At 39.9% G+C, this 27313-nt stretch overlaps 2 protein-coding genes across 2 annotated transcripts in view; both read right to left on the bottom strand.

Moving 5' to 3' along the window:
- Nucleotides 1-348: 348 nt before the first annotated feature.
- LOC118793221 (electron transfer flavoprotein-ubiquinone oxidoreductase, mitochondrial-like) lies at nucleotides 349-6754 on the bottom strand. The gene is made up of 13 exons (XM_036551289.1): nucleotides 6574-6754; nucleotides 5664-5810; nucleotides 5094-5323; nucleotides 4838-4919; nucleotides 4410-4528; nucleotides 4135-4212; nucleotides 3510-3656; nucleotides 2978-3118; nucleotides 2685-2828; nucleotides 2421-2589; nucleotides 1615-1797; nucleotides 1281-1502; nucleotides 349-956 (listed from the first exon to the last, which is right to left on the bottom strand). The coding sequence occupies exons 1-13, from the start codon at nucleotides 6602-6604 to the stop codon at nucleotides 793-795; spliced, it is 1857 nt and encodes a 618-aa protein (XP_036407182.1). The 5' UTR covers nucleotides 6605-6754; the 3' UTR covers nucleotides 349-792.
- A 2612-nt stretch (nucleotides 6755-9366) lies between these two features.
- The window catches only part of LOC118793330 (relaxin receptor 1-like), a 32186-nt gene continuing 14239 nt past the window's right edge, over nucleotides 9367-27313 (bottom strand). The window contains exons 5-19 of the mRNA XM_036551465.1: nucleotides 25478-25583; nucleotides 24271-24342; nucleotides 23744-23815; nucleotides 21188-21259; nucleotides 20910-20981; nucleotides 20704-20772; nucleotides 20488-20559; nucleotides 19942-20013; nucleotides 17242-17313; nucleotides 16873-16944; nucleotides 16278-16349; nucleotides 15250-15479; nucleotides 13208-13618; nucleotides 10530-10748; nucleotides 9367-9647 (exon numbers count right to left, since the gene is read on the bottom strand). Of these exons, the coding sequence (XP_036407358.1) occupies nucleotides 9367-9647; nucleotides 10530-10748; nucleotides 13208-13618; nucleotides 15250-15479; nucleotides 16278-16349; nucleotides 16873-16944; nucleotides 17242-17313; nucleotides 19942-20013; nucleotides 20488-20559; nucleotides 20704-20772; nucleotides 20910-20981; nucleotides 21188-21259; nucleotides 23744-23815; nucleotides 24271-24342; nucleotides 25478-25583 (1964 nt within the window). The remainder of the gene's footprint in view (nucleotides 9648-10529; nucleotides 10749-13207; nucleotides 13619-15249; nucleotides 15480-16277; nucleotides 16350-16872; nucleotides 16945-17241; nucleotides 17314-19941; nucleotides 20014-20487; nucleotides 20560-20703; nucleotides 20773-20909; nucleotides 20982-21187; nucleotides 21260-23743; nucleotides 23816-24270; nucleotides 24343-25477; nucleotides 25584-27313) is intronic.

Genomic DNA, 27313 nt, shown 5'->3' on the forward strand with positions numbered 1-27313 from the left:
AAACAATCACAGTTCAGCGAAGCCTTGTTACCAAATGCATGTTCTGCACTTTAACTCTGATATAAATGGCTGTACAGGTTCTAAAAACAAAAACTGTTTAAACTAAAATAATATTTTTACTTGGATTGCTCCCGTGACCCAAGACTTTGAGTCTGCTGAGACTACTGAGTGCATTCCTTGAATGAAATTGTGCAGTTGTATATGTTCAAATATGTATTTGCACTGGAATTAAATCTAAGCCCACAGAAATGTGCGAAGCAGCAATTTTTTCCAGCGGGCAGAATAAACTGTAAGAGAAGGTATTATTTTGAAAGTTTATTTTCAAAGACACATTAGCATAGTCTCGTGGTCAGGCATACATCACCGTTCTGTACACAAGTAACAGGCTGCTGTGCTGATAACAGTACCTGCAACAGCTGCCAAAACAAACATTGACCCGTTAGATACAAATTTCCAAAGGTTTCTCAAATTCAAGTCACAACCGGCTAAACCAGCCTGAAACGTTCCAGCCAAGGCCAGTTCCTTTACAGTTTTATCTGTGCGCAGTACAAACACAAAAATAACCTTTTTGGTTTGTTCAACAAATTGTCCAACTGACAGACAATTTCACATACAAGGCTTTTTTCCTCTGCATAAGTTGACTTTCCAGCCCAATGCCCTTTCTGGTAACTGCTACAATTTGGTTGAGTAACTAGGCACGAAATTAACTTCACGACACAGTTTCGCTCCGTGGAACACTGCCCTGTCCGTCACTGATGTTGTAGTGCTGTCATCAGGAGACCTCGTCAGAGGTCACATGCCGTTGTACGCCGGCCCCCCGCTACCCTCTGGTACCACCCAGTTGATGTTCTGGCTGGGGTCCTTGATGTCGCAGGTCTTGCAGTGGACGCAGTTCTGCGCGTTGATCTGCAGCCTCATGCCCTCTCCCGTTTCGAGGGGGACGTACTCATACACTCCTGCGAGGGAAGGGCAGGGAGAAAAGAATGCTCGAAACGGTCCAATCTCAGCTCAACAAAGTGCTGGCCAACACGCCATGACTATGCGAAAGCTACAGTCGGCGGCTGTGTGCTCCACACAACGGGCCAGCTTCCTGCCTACTGACTCTATTACATTATACTCCATTACATTCATTTAGCAGACGCTCTTATCCAGAGTGACTTCCAGCACAATAGAACATAAGTGTACCCATTCAAGTTGAAACGTAAGTGTATCCATTCAAGATGAAGTACAGCTGGTCAAGAGGATGCCGCTCTGTACCAGATGGCGGATGTCACCCGTACCTGCAGGACAGAAGCGCTGCTCCGGTCCGTCGTAGACGGAAAGGTTCCTCGCGACGGGGACGCTGTCGTCCTGGAGGGTGAGGTGTGGGGGCTGGTCGTGCTCATGGTTGGTCCCGCTCAGGGCGACAGAGGACAGCAGGTCAAAGCTGATCTTGCCGTCCGGCTTGGGGTACTCAATCGGGGTGCACTCCTTAGCTGGCTTCAGCTGAGCGGAGTCCTTACCTTAAATCAATGATATGAATCAGTGCTGGCACCTGAGCAGTTATGAGATAAGGCTAACAATAATCATCCCATCTTTTTTTGCTTGACACCTACAACTTCATGCAACCCTTACCTGAGTGCTTCAAGGTCCATGGCTCTTTTCCTCTGAGTATCCAGTAAAATAACCCAGTGTACACCATTCCTCCATAAAGTCCAAAATAATTGTGGAAAGAAGGCCGGATGTTCCTCACAGCATACAACTCTTTCCAAATCCAAGAATTTTTCAAGTTCTCTTCATATTCAGGAACATGGACCCCTTTTGGAAGAAATACACATATTGTTATTTTGTGTGTTTGTGTGTATTGGTGGGGGGTTAATAGCAATTTTGGAAATAGTTTAGACATTTTTAATTGATGCAATCAATTCATCTAATCAGTGTCATCGCAGCCTGTTCCATGAGGACATGGCTTTATTGCAAGATGGTGGAGTAGTGTGTCCCTTGGTGAAACCACAGGAAGTTGTTAACATACAAATAAATGAGATTTCACTCTAACAAAACAAATGAACAAAATCAACACACGTATTAAAAAGCCGTCGGACACGCTTACTGGTACTTGCTGTACCCAAACTTCAACAAGAGGAAACCTATTTTAGCACAAGTGCTCTAAATGATTGCTTGGGCATTATTGGCAGATAGCCTGCAGCTATGAGAAGGGAGCACTTGTAGTAAAAGGTCACAGTATGAAACACTTAGTTCTGAGTACTTTCTATATCATTTAGAAGTGAAATGTCCTTCATTGCAATGTGTTCCGTGTAATAACTTCTACATTATCATTTTCCACTAGAAGAATTGGCAAAAAGGCAGCTTTGAAGGCTTTCAAAATATAACCCCCAAGACAGTGGCTTCAGGGCTGCGCCTGACTCATTCCTGAGATTTACCAGCCGTCTCCGACTGCAGGCCCTCGTCTGTGATCTTCTGGAAGACAGCCTCGGCCGCCAGCATCCCACTCTTCATGGCTGTGTGTGTGCCTTTGATCTTCGGCACATTCATGAAGCCAGGACTGCACCCAATCAGCAGCCCGCCAGGGAACGTCAGCTTGGGCAGGGACTGGGGGGTGGAGGCCGAGAGTTACAACCCGTAAGGCAAACCTGGGTTTAAGTGTGGACAATAACCCGGGCTGGTTCAGAGGGAAACAGGCCTACCTGGAATCCGCCCTCGTTAAGCGCTCTGGCCCCGTAAGCAATTCTGTTGGCCCCCTCCAGGGTCGGGGCCACAGAGGGGTGATGCTTCCAGCGCTGAAACTCCCTGAACGGACTTAGGTAGGGATTCTTGTAGTCCAAACCCACCTGCCAAAGCCATTCAACAGTTTCATTTTAATGTCTACCTGACTCAGTACTTTTCATCAGTGTAGTGCCTACTTCCACACTTATGTTCTTACTGCATACATAGATGCAACGATGTCTCAAATATGGCATGACGACGTTGCAGGACTCACCACAAAGCCCAAGGCGACCAACGGTTCCCCTTCATTCAGGTGATAGAGGAAAGATCCTCCGTATGTGTTTCTGTCCAGGGGCCAGCCCACCGTGTGCTCCACGCAGCCGGGTTTCCACTTCTTCTCATCAATGACCCACAGCTACAGTACAGTTAGGAACAATGCCGTGCATCACTGACAAAAGGTAATGTGTCTTCCTTCCTCCACACTTCCTTTAACTATTTTCAAAAGTACTGATAATGCCATGACATCACAAGCACATGTATGCCTCTAATCAGTTTAAGGTGTTTGTAATTTCAGTGAATGCGATTTGAGATTCTTACTCAAGATTTTTCTTTTATTTTTTTATGTGTTGCCTTGAGTTATTAGACTAGTGTGCATAAACTGTGCAAAATGCAATTTAAAAATTCACGTACTTAACTGATAGAGGTATCTGTGGGAAACTGCTTAGTTGCTAGACTTCAGGCATACATAAAGGCATCATTTATGGACCAATAGGAAGAGGGGGAACATGCCCCTTTGTGACAGGCACCTCTTTTAGTCCAATGGCGTAGGTCTGCGCCTGACAGTTCTCTCTCAGGTTGAAGTGTTTATACAGTTGCTTTGCTAGGTGCCCATGGCAGCCCTCTCCAAATATTGTTACTTTAGCATGAAGCTCCATCCCTCTCTCAAATGTATCCTGCAAATAAAAGTAAAAGATGTCTCAGACAAACTGAAAAAAGAACAGCTGAGAACAAGTAAAGGGAAGTCAATGCTATGAAATATCGTCACCTATTTAACAGAAGCACTAGAGCAATTTTCGTAATGAGAAATTGATTAGGGCATTATTCTTATACACAAAGTCAATATTAAATGGTTAATGTTGTTGAGAAGTATTTGTTTTGTAGCAATGTTGGGAAGATACAGAAACTACAGATAACAATATATAGATAAAAGTATACCATCTTATCTTTCCTAAAAGAGAACATTACACTTAAAATATTCTTAACATTGAGCTTATTTATATAGTGCTCTTCCTCGCTTGATTAGTATTTGTGCAGTTCATTATTTTACAGCAAAACGCCCAGCATATGTGTTCAAGGTAACAGACCATTGTTAGTTCCCAAGTATTTTCGTTTACTAGGAACTAGGAAAATGGTCAACTTAAGAAAGCTTACTTTAGGTGAGCCATCTTTAGCAATTCCCACATCATTTGTAGCAATCCCCTTCACGCTTCCATCTTCGTGGAATAATACCTGTAATGTGGATTAAGTAAAAACACATACCACAAAGAGAAAATGAAATCACAGCCATGAGCACTGGTGCACAGATAGGGCTGCCAGTGCTGAGGGTGCTTCCTAACATTACCTATTACAGTTCCTGCACAGGTACGGAGAGGCCTTGTGTCCATGACTAAAGTATAATTTTCTGTGCTTCAATGCCCCGCCCTTACCTCGGCAGCAGCGTAACCAGGATACAGCTCCACCCCCAGCTCCTCTGCCTGTTCTCCGAGCCATCGCACGAAATGGCCCAGCCGAACTATGTAGTTACCGTGGTTGTTCATCGGGAGCCCTGCAATCATAAAAAATTGGATGTTACATTATTTATTCGTTTGACAGACACCCTTACCCGGGCTAATTTTCTGTGCTTTCGCATTTTTCATTTTATACTACAAGACTTATCAGTTGAATTTTTACTGGAGCAAAAGGTCATGCACCGAGCTCAAGGATACAATGGCAGTGTGTCCATCCAGTCCGCATCTCAGGACCAACAGGACCTGATGCCCATTCTAACCATGGGCATTCACTGTGAAAATCTGTTTTTTGATGCATGACTGACTTGAGATGTGCAGCCAAAGTGGAAACACACTAGAACACTTACCTGGTAACATCGGGACTGGAATTCTGTACTTTTTCGTTAAAATTCCAAATTTATCTTCTGTGACTGGTGTGTTCAGAGGCGCCTATAGGATCAGCAAAAGCCAACATTCTTAACTCCAGTTCCCCATGCATTCCACAAGGAACACAACCAGCAGTGCTGTAAATACCATTTATAATGAGTTACATTACCATTTCTTCAGTAAACACAGGTTTAGTGATTTGGGGGGGGGGGGGGGGGGGGGGGGGGAAACACTCACCCCTCTCTCCTTCCAGTCTGGAAAGAGCTCAGTGAGGGCACTGGGCTCCAGGCAGGCTCCAGAGAGGGTGTGGGCTCCAATCTGGGAGGCTTTCTCCACCAAACACACGCGGAGCTCCTTGTTGTGCTCGTTGGCCAGCTGCTTCAGTCGGATGGCGGCCGACAGGCCCGCGGGGCCACCTCCCACGATCACCACATCTGCCTCATCCGCATATCTCTCCATCTCCACTCCTGTGAAGTCCAAACCGAAAAGTCATCTTCCACCACAACCGAGTAATGGTGTCTGAATGTTGAAAACACCTTTCAGCTCTAAGGCACCATGCAATGTTAGGACATTGTGTGTTTTGTCCCTTAGAATTTCTTCCAGGGATTTTTGGTCAAAATGTGACTTTAAATTGGAAATGTACTGAAGAAGTAATGCATAATTTAATTCTAAGACAAACAAAAAAATTGCATTCTCGTTACGATTATCAGTCTCAAATTGCATTTCTACTCCTGGCTGACAATTAAATGTGAGCCAATGCAAAGCATGTGTATTTAATAGTACACCGCTGTTTTGACCGCACTGTACCTTCCCATCTCGGGTCCTTGTCCCTTGGGTGTATGGTATAGTGGGACGTAATACGAGGCACTGGGGCGGATGTTGAAGACCATCGCGACGTGTGCGGCGAAAGATGTTCTCTGCGGAGGGCCTTCAGAGCCCGGACACATTTTCGTGCTGCACAAAGACACGATTCAAGGAACAAATGAATCAGAAATGCTTTAAAACATCTCCAGATTGATCCACTACTGTTCAACAGAATTCACTGTGCTCAACAATCAAGTATTATGATCCTGTAAAGTCGCTTCTTTTCATGTCAACAAGACACTCCACTAGGACGAGTGATATTTAAAGAGTTAAATTATAGGCAACAGCAGCATTCGACTAGTTTCAGTTGCGTTAAGTTATACATTATGGCTTGCTAGCTCTGTATATATGTATGTAGCTATTATATCTGTGACAATTAATATACATCTAACAGCAAAACACAATAGATAAATATTCTAACGACGTTAGTTAGTTTGCTCCTCTTATATTTCCTTTTTCACCCATATGTAGCGTTACAACACTGTCTAGAAGAAAACCGTATCGGTAGCCGAGATTTATCTCATTCACTGAGCACGACTGGTAATCTTTGTTGCCAGTGACCGGGAGAAACTAGAAGGACACGAGGGCTAGAGGGTGACCTACATCTGCTGTGAACTTTGGCCTATATTTATATCTGGCTAGTCACAAGTCTTTGCTTTTATCAATTTAAATGATCGTTCTACGCGTCGTTTGCAACCGCAAAATTATGCACGAAGTTTACATGAAGTAGCATACACATCCCAACATTTTCCAATCTTTATTGGGATCAAAAAGAGCTTCCCAGTTTGTAACTTTAGAGTCTAGTTGAAATATGCACACATGGAAAGTTTTCCGCTAAAGATGTGTACTGTACCTTGCAGCGTATACCTGCTGGCTGGAAACATACTGGGACCCAGTTAGCTTGCTAGCAAGCTAGCTAATACTGTTGCACGCGTAGTCCTCGTCAGTGCAGTTGATCAGATTATGTGTTCTGCGAGGTTTGCGTCAATCATTTATCTCGTCCCCCTCCCTCGGTTATAAAATGACTGTTGTGAAACGAGTGTTGAAGGAAAAAAAAAAAACTGGCGTTATGTATTCGACACAATGAACTATGGGAATTCGAGTTTCTAATGACAGCTACAACAGGGGCCACGGTCTTGCATAAAACTACAATATAGACTATACGTTCTTTGTCGCAATGTTGTTGTGATTCTTCGTGTTACGATTAACGTTATCGAAAGTTTACTGACACCATTGAGGGTACATTGTTTTTTACCTTACTAGCTGATCTAGATTATATAAGTGATATTAATTTTTTTAATCTTCAGTATAGTTTGTTGGAGGCTAGTCCAATCTCAAGTACGTGAGTGACTTAGCTGACGTTTGAATGTCGTATTTGGTCAGCTGTTTGCAATGGATCAGATAGTTTAGAGGCAACGATAAAACTTTGTCAGAAGCAGGGTATACTCATAAAGCACCGTTTTGGTGATTAACGGTGAGTTGACTCACTCACGCTGTCTGTGAATTCTAAAATGTTATAAGGGCTCCCATCAGTATGTGGGCCATTACATGTCTTTTTGTCTTGATATTGACCTTCATGGTGAAATATAACGGAAAGTCACATGTAGAGTGGAAAGAGGACGATGCATGTCCATCTTTTCTATTGTTTGGTACAGATCTGCTAAGATGATTACGTTTGTTTGCTGTCCAGAACTTCCTCTTTGAAAGGATGTATAGAATGGCTAGAACAGTGCTTTTCTTTTCTCCGGCATCTCTTCGCTTTGCGGACAAGGTAATGTAATCGAAAGGAACAAAATTGTAATTGGTCAGTTAATAAAAGCTTTCGAATCAGTCTTTATCAAACTGAGATGTGCCTATGTCAGTATGTGACAAGTTAGTGGTTACATTTATCATGGGGAACATTTTCATTTGCTCGATGTATTGTATCTGGTTATTTTTCACAGTCTTGGGAGTGTTGACTGACAACACAGCTACACCTCCGGTTTTTATAGCTCACTTTAATAGAAAAAGGCTCAACATTTAAACGTGTTTTCACTACACAAATATAACATCCACAGAATGAAATGATGTGTCATGTCGTTTCCATAGGAAATTTCATTATCACAGTCACACTTCATACAAACTCTACCCTTAAAGGACCTTTGTAATATTTACATAACACCCTCATGAGCATGACATTAACACTATATAAAACATTTAAAAGCCACTGTAGTGCTTTATGACATTTGACATAAAGTGATGTAAGGCATGTTCTCATAGATTCTTTTTTGTTTTTACTTAACATTGTTTTCATAGCAAAATAAATGGAAAAATGTGTTTATTACAGTCATAAAATGTCATCTCTGAAATGGCCTAAAACAATGTAATCAAAGGTGTACTGTATGTGCATTTTGTTTTTTACCAGCTGACACTGCTATCGACAGGACACAGTACTTCCACTGCATGGTCAGCTTAATGCAACATACAACATTTATTAGTAATGTCCTTAGAAAGACCTTTCCCCCCGTAATAAACATCACAGAAGCAAAAAAAACTTCATCTCTTTAAAAGATGCCAGACTAGTTCTGATTGCTGCTGGTAGGATTCTAACTATCTTGGCTTCTCTTTATTTGCTTTCTGTACTGTACAGAGTTTAAAATTCTGTTGCTTACTTACAAATCTATAAGTGGACTTGTTCTTCTTTCCCAAATTTTTAAAAGCTAAAGCAGCGCAGGACCTGAGACCATAGAATGACATGGATCTCTATTTACAGAAATCAGACACTGTTAGGATATAAATCTACAATCTACTAAGACTAATCTTTTCAGACTTTTCATACAACCAGTCATTACCCTATCTCACCATGGCTGAAGGTATATTTGAAGGTTTTGTGAACATATTATGACAAACTGGTTAAGTCAACTCTTTCAATAAACTCACAGATCCTGGCAGATATGAAGTCTATAATAATGCAGTTATGGCAAGCACATGACATGTGCATACCCTTATTGTTCAAATCAGAGTCAGCCATGAAATTTTAGAATATAAACTGTATAGGTATAAACATAATTGTCTCTATGCAGCACGGTAATATGTCTTTTGGCTTATTTTGCTTGTGTTTTATTTTTGGAAACAGCACTGAAATCTAGCTCCTTGCTGGGTATAACCTCGTAACTGGGAACGGCAAGAAAACAGCATGTTCTTTGATCTTTGATCAGTACAGAAAAGTTCAAATATTCACCCTCTAGCACAACTTTTTCCACACTCATTACCAAAATGAGAATGCTAAACACCTGCCAGGTCCCTCAGAAAAACACATGTATTAATCATGGCGGACGTCCAAACACTAGCCCTGTGTTATACCACCTACAGGATGAACCATCTGGTCCCTCTAGTTATCCTGATGTCACCAACACTATTATCAAGATCAATGCATCATTTTTGATACGGCTGCTCATTTCTGATCCTGTATATTAAAATATATCAGAGTCATATGATATTGAAACAGTATTGATGGCTTTTTTTTTACATCTGATTCCACCATTTCAAACTTTGTTGAAGCAGGGTTTTGTTCTGCTTTAACTCGACGTCATGCCATAAACCTACAAACAAAATTGTATGTCTGCATTTGTTCTGAAGGTGGAAAGGGTTATTCAGGCGGACGGACTCATGTTCCGTTTGTGCTTTCCATGGGGAGCAGATGCGATTTCCCCAAAGTGCATGATATTTCAGCCTGCGCGGGGTCCTGTTGGGGCCACATCTCCAGCCAGGTAAAGGACGGCGTGTACGCAGACTGCTGAATGCTGGAGAGAGACCTCCTCTGTCTGTAGTTGTCCCACACTTGGAGAATGGTCTCCTTAAAAGGGCGTGTTGTCAGCGTGTAGAGGATGGGGTTGAGCGCGCTGTTGATTGGGAGAATGAATATCACCACCCAGGAGCTGATAGTACCTGCAGAAGATAAACGATGATGGTAATTTTGAATATGTGAGGCATATGATCACATTTACTTGGGATCCGGTTGCATTGGAGACATTGGGGAGTTCCAAGGATAATTGTAATATTTGTAAAAACTGTTAAGCTGCATAAGTATCATCTTATTTTCAGCCATTATTTAAAAACTGTGCCATACTAAAGGGTTTCCAGGGTTATTTTCTTATAATGATAATGTATCAGTTATATCTAGAAGAACATGAAATTTTTTATATTTTCATAAAATAGGATTTGAGACTAAGCATCAGAGAAATTGTGTAGTTAAATGTCCCACACACCCACTTTATAATAATAAATGCTTAATACATCCAACCAAACATATTCCTTTGTTTTATTTTTATTTCATACAACCCTAGCTGCCAAGAGGCCAAAGAAATTTTACAAAAGTAGCACTTATAATATGTGTTTTAAAAAGGTCATTTAATATAATAGCTCCAAGTGGCTAAGTCAGCAAGACATTTGCTTTGAACACAAGGGCTTCCTTGTCTTGCCACTCTCAGGCACCCAGAATTTCATTAGTGGAGTAGCATCTATCCTTCAGTGAATATCAAATGCACTGTAGTGCAGTATGTGATTGTTAGTACATAAAAATGGATTTTGGCTGTGTGTGTATGTGTTGTATGTGTGTATCAGAGTTCACAGTCAGCCAAGCCTAGTGTACAACTGGTGATTTCAAAGTGAGGTTGTCTAAAGGGAAAAAAAAGTTTAAACAAGGGACATTAACATAGAAAAGAGGGAAACTGATTAAAACAGGTATTTTCAGATACTCCTGATAAAAGACAAAATAAAAAAAATATCTGTTATAACACTGTACAGTTACAATTACTTTAAGAAACTAACCTGGTATTTCCACCTGCATCAAAGATAAAATCTTAAGAACAAAGATGGGTATCCAGCAGAGCGAGTCAGTGATGACAATGGAGAAGAACCGCTTGGCAATGGTCACCTCCTTCTTGATGTGATTACTGTACTCCTTGGCACGGGTTCCAGTCCTCTGTATGTTGTAGAACATGCTCCCATAGGATATGACGATTATGAGAAAGGCTACCAAGTTCAGGCCTGTGGGGGAATGTGAAATGGATATGCTGAGGTTGTGGCTGTCAAATATGCATTAAATATACATGAAAATACACAAATGTACAAACATACATAAACATCTTGCTGGCAAACTGAGATGTGTTATCTGTGTGCACTGTTAGAATTAGGGGTGACAGTCTTATGTAAGTGATCTTTCTGAGATGCCAATAGAGTGTACTTTTTAACTCACTGAATCCACAAAGTGAAATGAGTACATATAAGGACAAGACATATATGAATGTGTATGAACATGACCTGTAACAAGAACAATATTAATAGCAGGAATAACATCACCATTATTCATAAGTTTCCCAGGATACCCAACTAACTGATGACAGTGTCAGCACTCTTCATCTCACAGGAGCAGGGAAATAACAGCTTTCTTGTGTATGCTCCACATTTGCACATAGTGTAGCTAAGGTGAGACTCCATGGTCCGAACGACATTGAATATCCCATCTGAATAAGTGTAACGCGGACAAATTCAGACGAACAATAGCACTGGCTCTATAGAGTGTGAGCAGCTGGTTAGCCTCAGAAAAAAAATGCACCAGGATATTAGTAAGCAGCATGTCATTTGGCACATTATACAAGTATGTAGAGTGATGACGAAACTTATAAAACATCTTTGTCAGCTTTAGCTTAGTAATTTGCATTACCAATAATACCCATATGTAAGAGGTCACATTAAATTGTTGAAATGAACAATGTAAGTGTTTAGACATTCTATATCCTATATATCCTATGACTCAGAAGACAGGTAGATAAACCAGGTCTGCTAGAACAGGAGTCAGCTTATTTAAAGCTCTGATAAGAAAACCAATGTGTTCATAGACTCTTCTGTTACTTTGGGAAGGCTTTCCTCAGATGGCATCGGACTGTATCAGTTATTGGATTTAGTCAGTCTTGGCTCAAATTCCATCCTCAGCTGACATTCTCCTCATTAATTATAAGTTTGCTAAATTCTCCACAATCAGGATTATAAAGTTTTGCTCATTATAGACCTACTTTCTTCATTCTTCGTTTGCAGAGAAATGCCCAGATCAAACTTAAAAATACATTTTTTACAGCCTTAAACTTTTTATTTTTGTTGCACGTTCTGCTTCTGAGCTTTTTTCCAAGTTGTGCCTTTTGGTTTGATTTTTACCAGTTGCTGGCTGATGTGCTGATAGCCTACAACCACCATGAAACATCGGTCCACCACGCATCCATCTCTCCATCTGTTATCTGTTGGCAACTCAGTCTTGGTGACGTGCCTGGAATCACTGGAGCACTAGCGCCAGAAAGACATCCTGATGTTATATATATAATTTTGGGGGGGGGGGGGGGTTGGGGGGTTTGCCATTATTTTTTTTATTTTTGTCACTTTTTGCCTCTGATTTTCTAGATTTTCTTAATATCTGTATATTATATTCTACATGTGTGATATGAATGGCTATGGCATATTGTTAAACATAAAGTTCATGTCTGTGTATATGACGGATAATGTTCTATGAGTTTTGAAAATTCTTCCGTTTTCAAGTCAATAATGCCATCCTTTGTTCAGCAGACCTTAAAGCAGTTATTCTGAACAGTTTTCTTTCAATTTCACGCTAATTACTCACACGTTCTAATGAGATTACCTAGCTAATTACCGACATTATGGAGGCTACAGAAATGCCTCATAGTATAATGATATAAAGCATGGATGCAAAATAGGTTGTGCTAAACAAATTGACCTAGTTATAGTGTTTGTACAACACCACGAGCGGCTGAAAAGTGTCAAACCAGATGACAGACTGTAGACAAATGTAAAAAGAGGGGAGGGCATTCATATTTGATGTCAAATATGTTTCTGTCCATCTGATGATGAATCACCCAAAAAACTCTAAAAGAAAAGTGATCAAAAGAATAATATTCACATACTTTAGTAAAGAGAGCTCATATTTTTAAACACTTACTTAAATGGGGCAATATTTATAAGCTTAAGTGAAGGTTGTATCCAGGCCAACTCACATAGCTTACATTTTTGCATATTATCCATCTGGACAGTTGGATGTTTTCTCAGTTAATGAATTGGGGCTGAGGACCTTGTAAAAGGGCATATAATTGGATTCAGACCTGCACCCCTCTGGTTAAAACACCAGTATCACCATGCACCATGTAACTATTGCCTTTTAATCAATCATTGCCCCCTTCTTACCTATTCCTAATTGTTCCATTTATATTGTTATGCCAATTTTAAACTTTCATTGTTTTATCATCTGATTTAAGTGCTTGTGTTTCTTGTTTTAATGTTCTTAATATCTTGATTTGCTGTGTCTTGCTCTCGGTTTTTCCGTTTGGGTTTTATTGCTCCCACGCAGTCACTGACCTTCTGTCAACTTGCTGTAAAGCACACTGAGTGTGAGAAAGGTGTTACAGAAAGAGCATATTGTTATTTTAGTCATAATTGCTGCTCACCAAGGAAAATAACGATGGAGTAGACCTGCGCCCCCATGGTCTCTGGCTGCTCGGAGTGCAGCGGGAAGCACACGCCGTTGGTGCCGTAGAAGTTCCGGAAGAGGCCCTTGCCGAGGAGGGGGAAGAAGGCGATGGTGAACCCCAGGACCCATATGCTGACGAGGACGCTGACGGTGCGGCCCCTCCTCGGGGCGATGTACTGGAACGGGTAGACGATGCAGACGTACTTCTCCAGGGTCAGGTACGTGAGCAGCATGACGGACACCTCGGTGGACAGCATGGCCAGCGCCCCCACCACCTGGCACTCGGCGCTGTCCATCCAGGCCTGGGCGTGGTGGTTATACTCGCCCCGGAACTTCAGGTCAAACGCCCCGATCACGAACAGGTAGACACCCATTAAACCGTCAGCACCTGCAGAGCGAGGGGGGATGTTGAGGACAGTGAGGAAACACGGCTTGGTGCTTAGCTAACCGCATTGGCTGGTGTGGCTTCCATTACCAACTACAAACCTACACTCTATATTGCAATTGTCAGGGCTCCGCCCCCCTAGCTGTGGTGTTTTTGTTTTTCCCTGTCCATGTGCTTTTTGTTTTTCCTTGTGTTCCAGCCCCGCCCCGCTCCCCGCCTGGTCCCCGCCCACCTGATTGTCCCATTACCTTCACCTGCCTGCCTGCTCACCTGCATCCCATCTCCTCATCAGCCCAGCCTTATTTCTACCCTGCTTGTTCCTGTCTTGTTTGCCAGTTCGCTGCAGTGTGTTTCGTACCTGTTTCGTTCCCGCAGTTTTTTGGATGTCTGATTTCTCCGTGTTTGACTCTGCCTGCCCTTCGTCTTTGTTTTTTGCCTGCCGTTTTGTCCCGTTGCCTGATCGTTTGCCTGCCCGGTTCCTGACCCTGCCTGCTTCTGTTACCGACCCTGCTTTTGTCCACGGACTGCCTTCCGGTTTTCGACCCTGCCTGCTTTTGTTGCGCAACTTGCCTGCCGTCATTAATAAACCCGCCTGGAACCTGAAGCTCTCTTGGTCTGCGACTGAGTCCTTGCCTGAGCCCTTACAGCAATTCCGTACAACAGCAATACAGTATATAGGAATGACATATTCATTATTGCACAGTATAAACAGACATTTTGGGGTAACATTTGCAGAGTATATTACAATTATATTACAATTCTAAGTGTATTACATGGACATTTCTGAATACTCTTCCTGATGGTTCTTGTCAATGCAACCACAGACAATTTTTATACACTCCTCATATTTTATACATTTTATATTCTATACATTTTGTATACATTCTTGTTGATTTTAGGTATAGATGTTCATTCAATTTCAGATGTGTAATCTAAATTCTGATTAGTCACATTGTATGTTGTTCTGGCACTGACACAGGGTAGCAACTGTAATTTCTTTGTCCTGGATAATGACAATAAATACAATAAAGCTCACATATCTTATCTTAAAGTAAATAACCTGAAATTCATTATAAATTACTCTACATACTGTACCTAGCTTCAATCAAACACTACATGTCACTGTGCAACAACTATTGCAATCAAGTTGCTGAAGTTGGAAAAACTTCATTGAAGTTACCACACAGAACACAGGTTGAGCTTTCTCGAAAACTCAACAAAATGATGCATTTCTGTTATGTCAGAGCTACATGAAAAGGATTTATGCACATTTAACCACAATGGCACAGCATTTCCTCTCCATCTAACATATTTGAATAATCACTGAAGAATGTATATGTTGTTCACAGCAGTTACTTTGATGTCGAGAAAGCAGCAAATGCTAATCTAAAAGCCATTTATATTTAATGAGTAGTAAATAAGCAGGGGCCACAAGAGACTAATCCAGCATATATACAGTACATAAATACTGAGAAGTGAGTACTTCACATTGATCAAAGCCCTACCAGGTCTCCATAGGGAAGGATTCCAGTTTCCACATGCCGTAGACACGTACACAATCCCAGATATAAAAGTCACTCAGAATAAGCTGACATGTACTCTAAAAAAAAGAACTCAAGTGAAGTATCACTCACAACAAAGGGATATGATGCACATGGCATGCAGCTTGTTCTCAGATCTGATGTAAGACCTCATGGCGATGACGAAGATATTCCCGAAGCAGGTGGTGGCCGATACTACCCAGACGAAGACCCTCAGCACGATGTTGGCCAGCAGGTCCTCCAGGGAGGAGATGCCGTCCGTGTTGGGCTTGCAGCTGCGCACATGAGGGGCGTATCCACAGTACTGGAACTTTTTGAAGTATCTGCGAATAGGAAGACCAGGGACCCTGAATATTACCATGCAATCATTCAGCTTATCAGCTATATTCACAGCAGCTCCCCATTTACCAATGTACTAAGCATTTAAAAGCTAAATGTTGAAAACATCATATGCTATCGCATACATCACATTTTGCTACAGATTAATGCCACACTTTGTGTTCTTGCAATTACACATTTGAAGGCTTCACCTTTTTTCATTTTGTCTGAAGCGGGGGATGTTTACATTATACATGCATTTTTATGAACATTCCATGTATCCCTGGTAAAGGGAATAAATGGCATTAATGGACAGCAGCGTAGCATAGTGACAAGGAACAAGGCCTGTAATCGGAAGTTCACTGGTTTGATTCCCTGCCGGGGCACTGCTGCTGTACCCCTGGGCAAGGTACTTAACCCAGAATTGCCTCAGTAAATATCCAGCTGTATAGACAAATAAAATTGTAACCAATGTAAGTCAGTCTGGATAACAGCGTGTATGAAATGACAAAAATGTAATGGAATGTAATGTAAAAGGATTTTGAATGTCCACAAATCTGAGTTGAATTCATTAATCCAAAGGCTAATAATACCTTAGCTAAAAGGCTAATAAAACATAATCTGTTAAATTAGTGTCCAGTCATTAATCATCTCAGGATTGAAACAGATCATCTTAAAAATAATTATGGGTCAGAGGTTAGGTACATACATGACTGGACAGGGGCATGTCTGATAAGAACATTAATTATAAAAAAAGGTATCAGTACTGTTCTTACAGAGAGTAACACAAAGGAAACACTCACATGTGTGTCAGGTTTTTCAGAGGCTCAAACATTCTTCTCTGGATGTTCCCAATCTCGATCCCCTCTATGCTTCTGTAAGTGGCAAATCACAGTTTCTCATTTAATTTGCGAGGGACTTTTAACATAATGTGTCTCTGAAAACAGCCCTCAGAGTTCGACGCCCGAGTTTGGTCTTTGATGCACAACCTGGATTGATCTTGTTTCTTTCATTCAGTAGAGAACATTCAAATCAACTTGTGGTAGCAGAAGCAACAGGAGAAACTTATACACAATGTTATAAAAATGTATTTTCCATAATAAAAGTATGTTATTGAGCAGATTTTTTTTGGCAGGGGGTTGGAAGCTGGCATTCAATCTAATTGTTGCATTTGTTTTGCAAAACAAATTGGAACATTACATTTATGTAGATTTGTCAGTTTCTGAAATGACCAAAAATACTGTGTGAGAAAGAAGAAGTGCAATAAATCAACAAATGTTGTGTCCAAAGTTAATTACAAACTACCATAGCTAAATTATACTGAATGCTCCACTAAGTGTGAGCAATTAACACTGAGAGAGCAAAAATAATTTGAAGTAGAACTGTAAAATAACTTACAAAGACTTTAATTTATGTAGGTTATCAAAGTGGTCCATCTGGAATTCAACAATGGGGTTATAGGAAATATTCCTGAGAGAGAGAGAGTCACTAAAATTAGTTGGAAGAAAAATGTACATGAAACATTGTATTTGCTATCTGTAGCTTCTTTGCTACTGTGTAAATATTTAGAATTTTTTCTTGAATTATTACTGATGCATATACATCAACATTTCAGACTGTCAACAATTGATTTTCATGGCATTAACCCTTTAATAATCAACTGGCGCATGAGTCATACTTAACCTCCGACACATGACACATAAACGTAATGACATAATAAAGCAAAGGTATGAGTCCTGAAATAAATATATAGCACTTCATACTTACAGCTGTAGTAGCTCGCCAAGATCTACAAATAAATCCTTTGGGATTCTTTGAATTTTGTTGTTGGATAAATCTCTGAAAAAAGATAAGTTTTAACAATGTACAACAACCAAATTTGTTAAATCTCATGAGACAATGTTTTCAATCACAGTCACAGCTGTGATTGAAGCTTCATAGTTGATAAAAATACTTACAAAAATAATCTGAAAATATAATGCTAATTTTTTTCTATTTCACTCTGAATCTGAATCACCACTAGCACATTTACACAAACAGTTGTGAGAAAACTAGTCAGCTGAGACCTACTGAGCTGATTTTGAACAGAAGTCAGAAGAACAGACTAATGGTAATATTCTGGGTGCATTCCTCATTCATTAATAGGCATTTTCTGACTGTTTATAAGGCATGTGCTCACAGTGAATTTAATTGGAACAAAGTTCTGAAAGGACTCTTTCAGAACTAGCACACTGACACTTGTTACTTATCATCATCATCATAGCTCAGTCCACCAAACTTTTTTCCAAATATAAACTGTTCACAGATAAAGGGTCTTGCAGGGATAGTTTTCTCAGTAAGTTTCATTATTGCTAAAATTGATTTTGCATGCATTTGGGCTTGATTTGATAAGACCATTCACTCATTTGACTACTTTAAATTTATGTTATTAGTTTAGTTTTAGAATGGGGGGTTTGGTAAAGACTTTTAACAATTCATGATGGCTTTGTACAGTAGATGACTAGGTCGATACAATGCCAGAATCTTAACCTCTAATTGGTTCTCTTGTGCTGTTTTTGTGTGTGTGTCTGATGAGTATGACATGATATTTGCGCTTATGACTGCTCTGGTAGTTTCTTAGTATTAGAAGAGGTCAATGGAAGGATGTTCATTTCATGTGAAAATGCACTGTTAAGTTAGTCTGTAAGTAGAAATGTTTTCCTTGGATACAGGATGTGTATATATATTGACTGTTAATGTGAAAAGAATTGAGACATGGTCAGATATTATCACTCTGTGAATGGAAGGGTCTTAATAAAATTGCCATCAATTCAATTGTCAGTTTCCTATTAGAAGCATCTTCCATGGCTCAACCCAGCTCTGACACTACAGAGCTACATCAAGGCCACAACAGGCAAAGCACAAAGGTTTTGATCCCTTGGGGAATTCATTTTGTTGAGGATCAGATACCGATGTGCATACTGATACTGTATGCAGATGCATCCTGGTCTAAAGTCCATGTAATGATTAACTGTTTTAGAGGACTGCAAACCATTTGCAGAGAAGTGATCTATGAATGAGCTTTGGAAATTTCCGATAATTATCTTCAAATCAGGGAAATGAGCAAAAAAAAAGGCAAATTGGTTAGGGTCATAGATATCTTTTACTATGATTGAGGATTTTTTTGGTTCTCTTCATGAAGGAAATGATCTATCAAATCTTCCATGATATGATTTTAAAAGATGCATAATTTATTGTATAAGAAATGATCTGAATACAACAATCTCTTTAAGGTGGTTGCTATTAACATGCAACACTGTTTTCCTGTCCATGGTTTTATAAAAAATTCTTCTTCAGCGTATGTATACCATTCAGTGGCTGTCTGTCAAAGAACATGCTTTCATAATTATGTCCTTGACAGACTTTTGTCTGTATATCCACACAGCAAGACAAAGGAATTTTAAGTGTGAGCTTTTTAGTGCTCCTGAACCTCTTTGTACCAAACATCAAGGATTTCCAGAATTTGCAATGTCTCCAGACATTTTAACTTGCTGTCAATCAGAGGGATAAAGGTCTCATCCATATCCATGGATTCCGCTTGTGATTTCATTGTAAGGGTAAAGGATTCACGTGGGCTACTTTTTAAATCTGTCTTGATTTCAAATTTTAATTCATTTTTCTAGTGTTGAAACTACATTATCAATGTCAGGGCACAGAGTGTTACTGAGCCAAGATACTGCAAGAAGAGTAGCCAGAGAGAATTCCAGCTCTAAGCTCCAAAAACATCAGCAGTAGCGAAGGGAACAGATCTAGAATGGATTCTGTTATAATAGGGGAAGGTATTGAGTTTTTTTTTATTTATTTATTATTTATTTTTATTGTTTTTTTGTGTCTCTATTACATTTAATTCTGGTATATTTTAGGATTTATCAAGAGTAGCTCTATGTTCAACCAAGAAGAGGATATGTCATCAGTTGTGGAACAAGCATCTGGTGTTCTACTAGATCGAGTTAGTTTCACTGTCGATAGCCGATTAGTGTTAACAACAGTATTTTAAGGTAATACTCATGTTAACTTGTGCTTCACAACTATAGCTTATAGCCTTTTACATCGTCTTACATCATTACTCGGCTTCCCTTGTTTAGTCAGGTTTCACATGTTGACTTGTGGTAGGGTATGAATAGTGTTATGCTCACACTCAATGGTCTGGGAAGTGTTGTTAAGCTGGTCTGACACTGTTGCTCATTCAACTCGAATGGATACACTTATGTTATATTGTGCTGGAAGTTGCTCTGGATAAGAGTGTCTGCTAAATGAATGTCATTTTAATGTAATCTTCTGTAACCTTCTCTGCTACTAAAGCAGTAATTTTTCTACTGTTACTGTAAACACAGGCCTTTTAAAGAGTTAGTTAAGAACCAGTTAACAGCTAATAAAGTTCACTTGAAACAGTAAAACATCACTATATAATGTGAACGTATAACTCACAGTTCCCCAAGTTTCTGTAACGGTGAGAACGCATGTTTATGTAAGTGACTGATTCTGTTCCGCTGCAGGACTCTAGAGGAAATTGAAGCAGAAGATTAAAAAAAACTGTGGGGTAAACTGTTTTTACACATAAAGAAACTCTATTTCCTCAGAGAATACCTTAAGAATATCTTAACAATGGTGATGTAGCAAAATCTCCTCTCCCATCACTCTTACCTTTAGATGACCTTCAATTGCAATATGGATATGAACACTTAAAAAAACAGGAGGAGCAATGAGACACAGTCCTTATAAAACATACTGCAAGGACTCTTTGTATCAGATCCTTTGTGTACTTGAATGATGCACTGCCAGGTGTACATTGAAAAGTCTGCCTTGTTGAGCCAAACCTTCCATAAATGAAATTCTTTAGTTCAGCAACTTAAAATGAATGGAAACCTTCAGCTGAACCAGGAAGGGATGCAGACTGTCTAGTGTCTCTGCTGAAGTTTTCATCAATATATGAGCACTCTAAGTTAAAATGGTGGTTGAACTGCGTAAACTCACAGTACAGTCAGCATGTTGCAGGAGCCGAACGTCACATTTCCAACTGCCTCAATCCGGTTACCCTCCAAGTCACTGAAAACAGATAGAGCTTCTTGAAAACGGGGCCAACAGGACTGTGTATTCATGTACTTCTACAGACCCTAAAGAGCTGCATCTCTTTATCCTATCCGACCGGAGACAGCATAAGATACTGTTTGAGTCGGTCATTTAACTTACAGCCAGTTCAATCTTGACATCTCCAGGCAGATGTCATCTAGTTGACTGAGAGAATTATTGAGCAAAACCCTGCAGCACAAGACAAACACTGTCACAAAACGCAAAGTACACTGTGCTTGCACAATCAACCTTTATGCCTTTTACTGTATAAGGTCAAAGCATTCTCATATCTGAAATTACCAAAAAATAAGAAGATGGAAACTTACAGAAGCACAAGGGAGCGTAACCCCAAAAAGGTCATGGATGAAATTTGGCTGATTTTGTTGTTTTCCAGAATTCTACAATCAACATCAAAAAAGAGTTAAGTGGCAAATGCTCGCATGGGTTTGGTCTTGTGCTGGTTGAGAAAATTGATAAAGGAAGTTACTTATAAATTACAGGAAGCCTATCTGTTGAAAGACACATTATGAACAAACATGATTTGTGCAATGAGATGCAAAATTTTGATTTGGAAAAGAAATTTGACCATAAAGTAAAAACATACAGCCACTCCAGCTGATGAAGGTCCCGGAACACTCCTGGCTTCAGAATGGTGATCTTATTGTAGCTTAAATATCTGATTGGAAAAAAGGGAACAGACACAAATAAGTTTTTGAATATTTACTCTAGTCTCAAATTGCTTAGCTTTTGATCAGACATCAAACATAAACTTAATGTCAATAAACAAAAGGTAGTATTATGATGTTATTACAAAGCTATATTATACGTGTGTGTGTGTGTGTTTCATTATTTCAATGTGACTCAACCCAGCAGCATGATACGTTCACCACAAGCTGAAAACAGAAGCAATTACTATACCATAGAATCTGTGCAGAAGATTTGTAGTTAGGTTAATGACAGTGTGACAATACGTATGTCAATGAGTGTTTACGAAAAATACTGTAGGCCCACATAAAAAAGTTTTTGCTTCTCTCCTTTTCCTTTTTAAAGTACTGTGCAATAGCAACAAAGGGTTATTCCACCTCATAGCTAAAAGCTGTCAAGTATCACAGACCAGTAAACCTACGAAAAGTAATGCCAATGTCTTCCAAGAAGGGTAAAAAAAATACGTTTCAACTTCGATTTTCAAAGATATGAATAAGATACAATGTCAAGATGAGTATATCTTTTTAAGATATTGATATTCAGGATATAGAGTAAATTAATCAATACATTTCAACAGCATTTTGACACATCATGACACGTAAAATTTATCAATATTCAATAAAAAAGCATACACATGTTAAATACTGGTCAAATAACGTCTGTTAAAATTCAGTAAGCAAAGCTTAGCTCATGCTGTAAATTCTGAACAATTACTGTTTCCTTGGTAATCTTCCCTGAAGTGAAACTAAGTAGGAACATAAATAGAAAGCTCATTCTAATACTAAGAGGAGCACAGGACACAAACTGATACAGCAAATTTGGTATTATTGTTACTGTTAGATTATTTTATCTTGAAATCATAAAACCTTGCATGACAGTTTATGTGTATTTATTGATATACAATTCACATATTTTGTGAATGTTTTTATGGAAGTGTTCATGTCCTAACAATCACCCCCTCCATAGCATCCTGGCAGGCCAGAGAAGCAGCTGCAGCGGACGGCTCACCTCGCTGCACTGTAGGACTGAACGGTTCAGGAGATCATCAGGAGATCAGTCTGTACAACACCTTAGCCAATGGCCAATAGCCAAGAGCCAATAGCTAACAGCTCGTCATCAAAAAGCTCATTGGTCAGATACCAACTTACCCATCTTCTTATTCAAAGGCTCAGCAAATTATTTTAAAGTATATTTTGGGACTAATAGCGAAAAAAAAACCAACTGAAACTGTGCTTCGAAGACAGAACTGCATGTTGGGGAAACTCAGATTCCTACTTTGAAGCAAGCTCTTTTTTAGTTTAAACAGAGTGGAGTGACTCATCCAAGAGATTTACACACCCAAGGGAATCCGTTAGGAAACAACTGGGACAGAAATTTAACAACATTTGCAGACTTTGAGGGCCCAAGTGGAAATTAAAACTCCTAAGCCAGAATGTCCCCATTTGGTCCAATTCTGACTTCATATTCAATAATGATCATGATAACAATAAAAATAATTTCATTCAGGGTACGGTTTCAGGGATGAAAACAAACTCCATCTTAATCACAGCAATATTTTGTTATTGAGCTGTACTGTAAAACAGATTTAATCTACCTAAATCATTACGTCAAACAGAGCTTTAAAAACCCACATGCACCTGCTGTAAGATCCAACCCTCCTCCTTCCAAGAAAAAGTATAAACTATTTTCAATTCCAAAAAAGACACTTTCCAAAACATATCAGGTCTTATCTCCCCCCATGTCCCTAAAGAAAAAAGAGAAAATACTTTGAGCGAAGACCTTTCATTCTGAAAGAGAGATAGCTTCCACGTTTTCTCAATGACAAGTGATGTCACAGCTTCACTGACTCAGTACAAGGTTATTGATAGAATACATTATTCCAAACACAAATGGCCCTTGATGCGTTTATCAGACAAAAACACCTGCAGTCTCTGCAGCTCTGTCCCTTTGGATGAGGAAATGTGTGCTTCTGTGCCTCTACCCCCCTCCCGAAATGTCTGCATTACAATTCTGAAAATTTGTCACCTGGGTATGTTGTACTGCTTCTGTGTAAGTTTATGCATGTTACAGTTAGATAGTGTTCTACCACCTGCTCCTAACCGCAGAAAACATTTGCATCACAGCCAAACTGGAACCTTTATTAAACCTCAGCCCCCTTCTGAATCCTGCATTGTTTTCCAGAAAAAAATTACGCCACTCCTTCCACAAAAACAGATCCTTTCGAACATCTATGTATGCACAATTACCCCATCAAGGCTACAGTACAACAACATCAAAAGCCTGACAATACAGCATTTGGTAAGTTCTGATTACCAATTAGTGACCTTGTGAAACATCAGCTTGTGCTTTTTCATGTTGTAAAGAATGATAGAATAATATATCACTAATAAAATAATAAGTGAATACATAGGTAAATGAAGACAAAAAACAAATAAATACAAATTTGCAAACTCACAGTCTTGTTAGGTTATACAGTCCTCGGAAAGCATTTGGGTTCACAACTCGTATCCTGTTGTGTTGAAGATATCTATAAAAACATTTTCAATTTTGTTAATAATTGTGCAGAAAGAACACAACATTTTTGGCTATTAACAGCAAATGTTTGTCGAGTGGCAGCTGCCAAATCTCTAATCATAAAACAATGCATCAAAAATTGCTTATGTTACAAATTTCACACTCTCTGTTAAATAAACACAGAAACACAAATAGATTTATGTGCATTCCACATTTCAGTCTTATATCGCTATCTGTGTTTCCTTTTGTGTGTTTACAGTACATTCAGCTGTGCTGGTGGAAGCTTTCCACAGAAAAGTTGTTGTTTACTGAAAGCTGAATACCTGATAGTCTGAATCTCAGGTCAGAAACATTCTGTTCGGGTCACTTGCTTATAGTACGGCCACTGCCCATAACTGGCTGCTCCATTGCACTTCAATGAGAGCATCCAGTTTTTGAACCCACTATGAGAAATTCAAGACATCTTACAGTTTTTGAAGGTTCTGGTAATCATAGAATATGTCGGCGTTCAGCTTCCTCAGTCTGTTTCGTTGCAGAGACCTGAAATTAGAGGAGCAAATCATACGTGCGTTCTCTGAGCGGCCCATGCCATGACCACCCGCAGGTCAGAGCGCTCTCTGTGATTTGTTAATTACCTTTGTGCTCAGTGACTTGGATTTGCGACCACCTGTTAGCGGCATTTGTTTCTCGTTTATTAACAGAGACCTGGAAAATCTCCATAGGACCACACCGCTGTTACGCAGGTGCTATTTCCATCCAATTCATTATCATTTATATTATATTATTACAGCCTTGGGTTGTTTAAAAGTGAGGGTGAACAGATTTCAGTGAAGGATGCACAGTTCTTCAAACCAAAACAAAAGTGACAATACAATGGAAAACTAGATAAATAACAACATAATTATAAAAAAGGGCACATAAACAAACATGCATATGCATATCACAATTAATGAATAATTATATTTCCAAATTGCACCCGGCATGTTTACTCAGCAAATAAATAATGCATTTGGGTTTTGGGCACTGAAGTTTGTTATCCTTTATCTACAAAAGTTAAGAGTATTTTAGCAGCTTTGAATTTGCCAAAAAAAACTAATGTTACAGCTACAGCATTTATTAATGGTGGGATCTCAGAGCAATGCTTATTTGAAGCTCAAAGCAAAGCTATGCTCACTTTAACAACTTGACTGAATGTAGTAACTAAGCACACACCAAAATGATCTGACTGCTGTCTAGATCCTGTAGTTTGAACGAATATGCAGATATTACTATGCGTGTAAAGTGTAGTTGGAAATATTTAATCTGTGATGTGTTGCTAGCTTTCCATGTTAACAAGGAAATAAATTGCCTTGTAAGGGGTCACTATCACTTACAATTTGGATTCAAGAGATTATTTGATAATTCCAACAGAGAATGTTGAAAGAGCTCCAGGGTTTCTAGTCCAAGAGTTGCCTCCCATTCCATTCTATTACCGATTTCTACTTTTTCTGCACTAACTCTGACCATCTTGGGCTCTGACCATGCATTCAAATGTGAACCGTGGCTTGCAGAATCTCTCCAACTAATTCCATGGTAAGACAACATCTTGTTTTGTTGTCTGAGCTTTGCTATTTGAAGGGACACTTTAACCTTTGACATCGAGGGGACATTTTTGGACATGGATGGGACTACTTACATCATAGTGACATTTGTTGACACGGAGGGGATGTCTTGGAGCTGAGCACTGTCACAGTCCAGTTCCAGGTCTCTGCAGAGACACTTATCTGGAACTGCCCCAAGCACTAGGGCAGATGAGAATAAAATCTTTAGAGGAGGTTTCCATCACTTGGACAGAAAAAGATGAACACCTAAGAGACAGCTCTGCGAGTGGGCAAGGCAAAGGTGATAGCCTTTAGAGACAGCTGGGAGACTGGTTGAGACACAGAAGACTGAGAGAAGGAGAAAGCCTTCATCCTTGTTCCCATTTGTTCCAGCTAGAGATGACTCTTAAGGAATACAATTTTATCTTAGGTGCCACTAGCATCTCGCTTTCACACTTTACCTGGAGGGACTGAGGTGATTCTTTCATCACTCTTGAGAGAGACAATATGCATGCACAAAAATCCAGTGAGCTGGAAAACAACACTCAAGGAAGAAAACTGAATAGTCAGCTCGTCAGTTGTCAGCACGGTTAGCAATGGCATCTGCTCAGTTTCAGAGCGCTTGAACACAGCACTGCTCTGTTCAAAATGGCTGTAGTTATTACAGTGCTGCGAGATGGATTGGCACATATTCAGATGTGGTCTGTCATTGTCTGCGTGAACTGTTGTAGATGTGACTTCATTAGATGCACCTTTCTAGCCTGGATGCGCTGGATGAGAGCTTCTATGAAACAACAGAATGTAAACGTAAATTTACTGTGGCCTACAACTTCCCTGCAGCTCCCTCTTGCCAAGTTTCTCCATGAGTAGGAAACACAACAAACGCTGACATGACTGGTAAGGAAGCACTCCTTTGCGCAAGTGTCATTTCACGTAATGAGAAGCCACATGAGACGACCTGTTCCGACTGAAACACTAGAGACTCGAGTAAGCCATATGGCAATTACTTTTACTATCACACCCACTCCTGTCTTCTATCGCAGCGGACCATTCACTGCTTAATTTGCGAGTGTGAATGGACTCATAAGACAGCCCTCAGCTAAGGGAAAGCCACATTTTAACCCTATCATTAACCTTATGCATTCAGTTACGCATGATTAAACTTGAACTAAATTAAAACTAGGTCTTAGTTTCAGGAGAGGTTGCCACATGGAAGCAGAAAAAATGTATGTTTACTTGTTTGCTTAGAGAATTCACATATAAGCTGGAGTGTATTATACATATGTACTCTATATATGCTTTCCACCATGTTCCACCATGCTCTGCAACCATGGGGGGGTCTCTCCTCTCAAACATGATCTCTGTCTGTACTGGTCCCTCAGTGGTGGAATGAACTCCCCACGGGGGTCAGGACAGCAGGATTACTGGCCATCTTCTGACGCAGACTGAAGAACCACCTCTTCAGACTGCATTTCGCTCCACCTCAATCCCTGCCCCCTGACACCTGCTACTTGCAGTACTTACCATTTGTTTTAAGTGTAGTATTGCAATGTCTTTTGGATTCTTTGATCTAGTGACTGATGTATAGTAGTGCACTTGGCTTCCCTTGTCTAGTCAGGTTGCACAAGTTAACTTACGGTAGGGTTTGAATAGTGTTGCTTACACTCACTGGTCTGGGAATGTTAGCGTGGTCTAACACTGTTGCTCATTCAACTTGAATGGATACACTTTTGTTCTCTCGTGCTGGAAGTCGCTCTGGATAAGAGCATCTGCTAAATGAATGCAATGTAATGTAATACATAGCTATTCATTAATAGTTATACATATATAAATGTACCCTGAATAATGATTCTGTAATATTTCCTCATTTGGTGGACTATTTAAGTCTGAAAAAGCATTGATCACTACAGCTTGGGTTGGCTAAGTGTCCT

Source organism: Megalops cyprinoides, chromosome 18, assembly GCF_013368585.1.
Source record: "Megalops cyprinoides isolate fMegCyp1 chromosome 18, fMegCyp1.pri, whole genome shotgun sequence".
NCBI lineage: Eukaryota > Metazoa > Chordata > Actinopteri > Elopiformes > Megalopidae > Megalops > Megalops cyprinoides.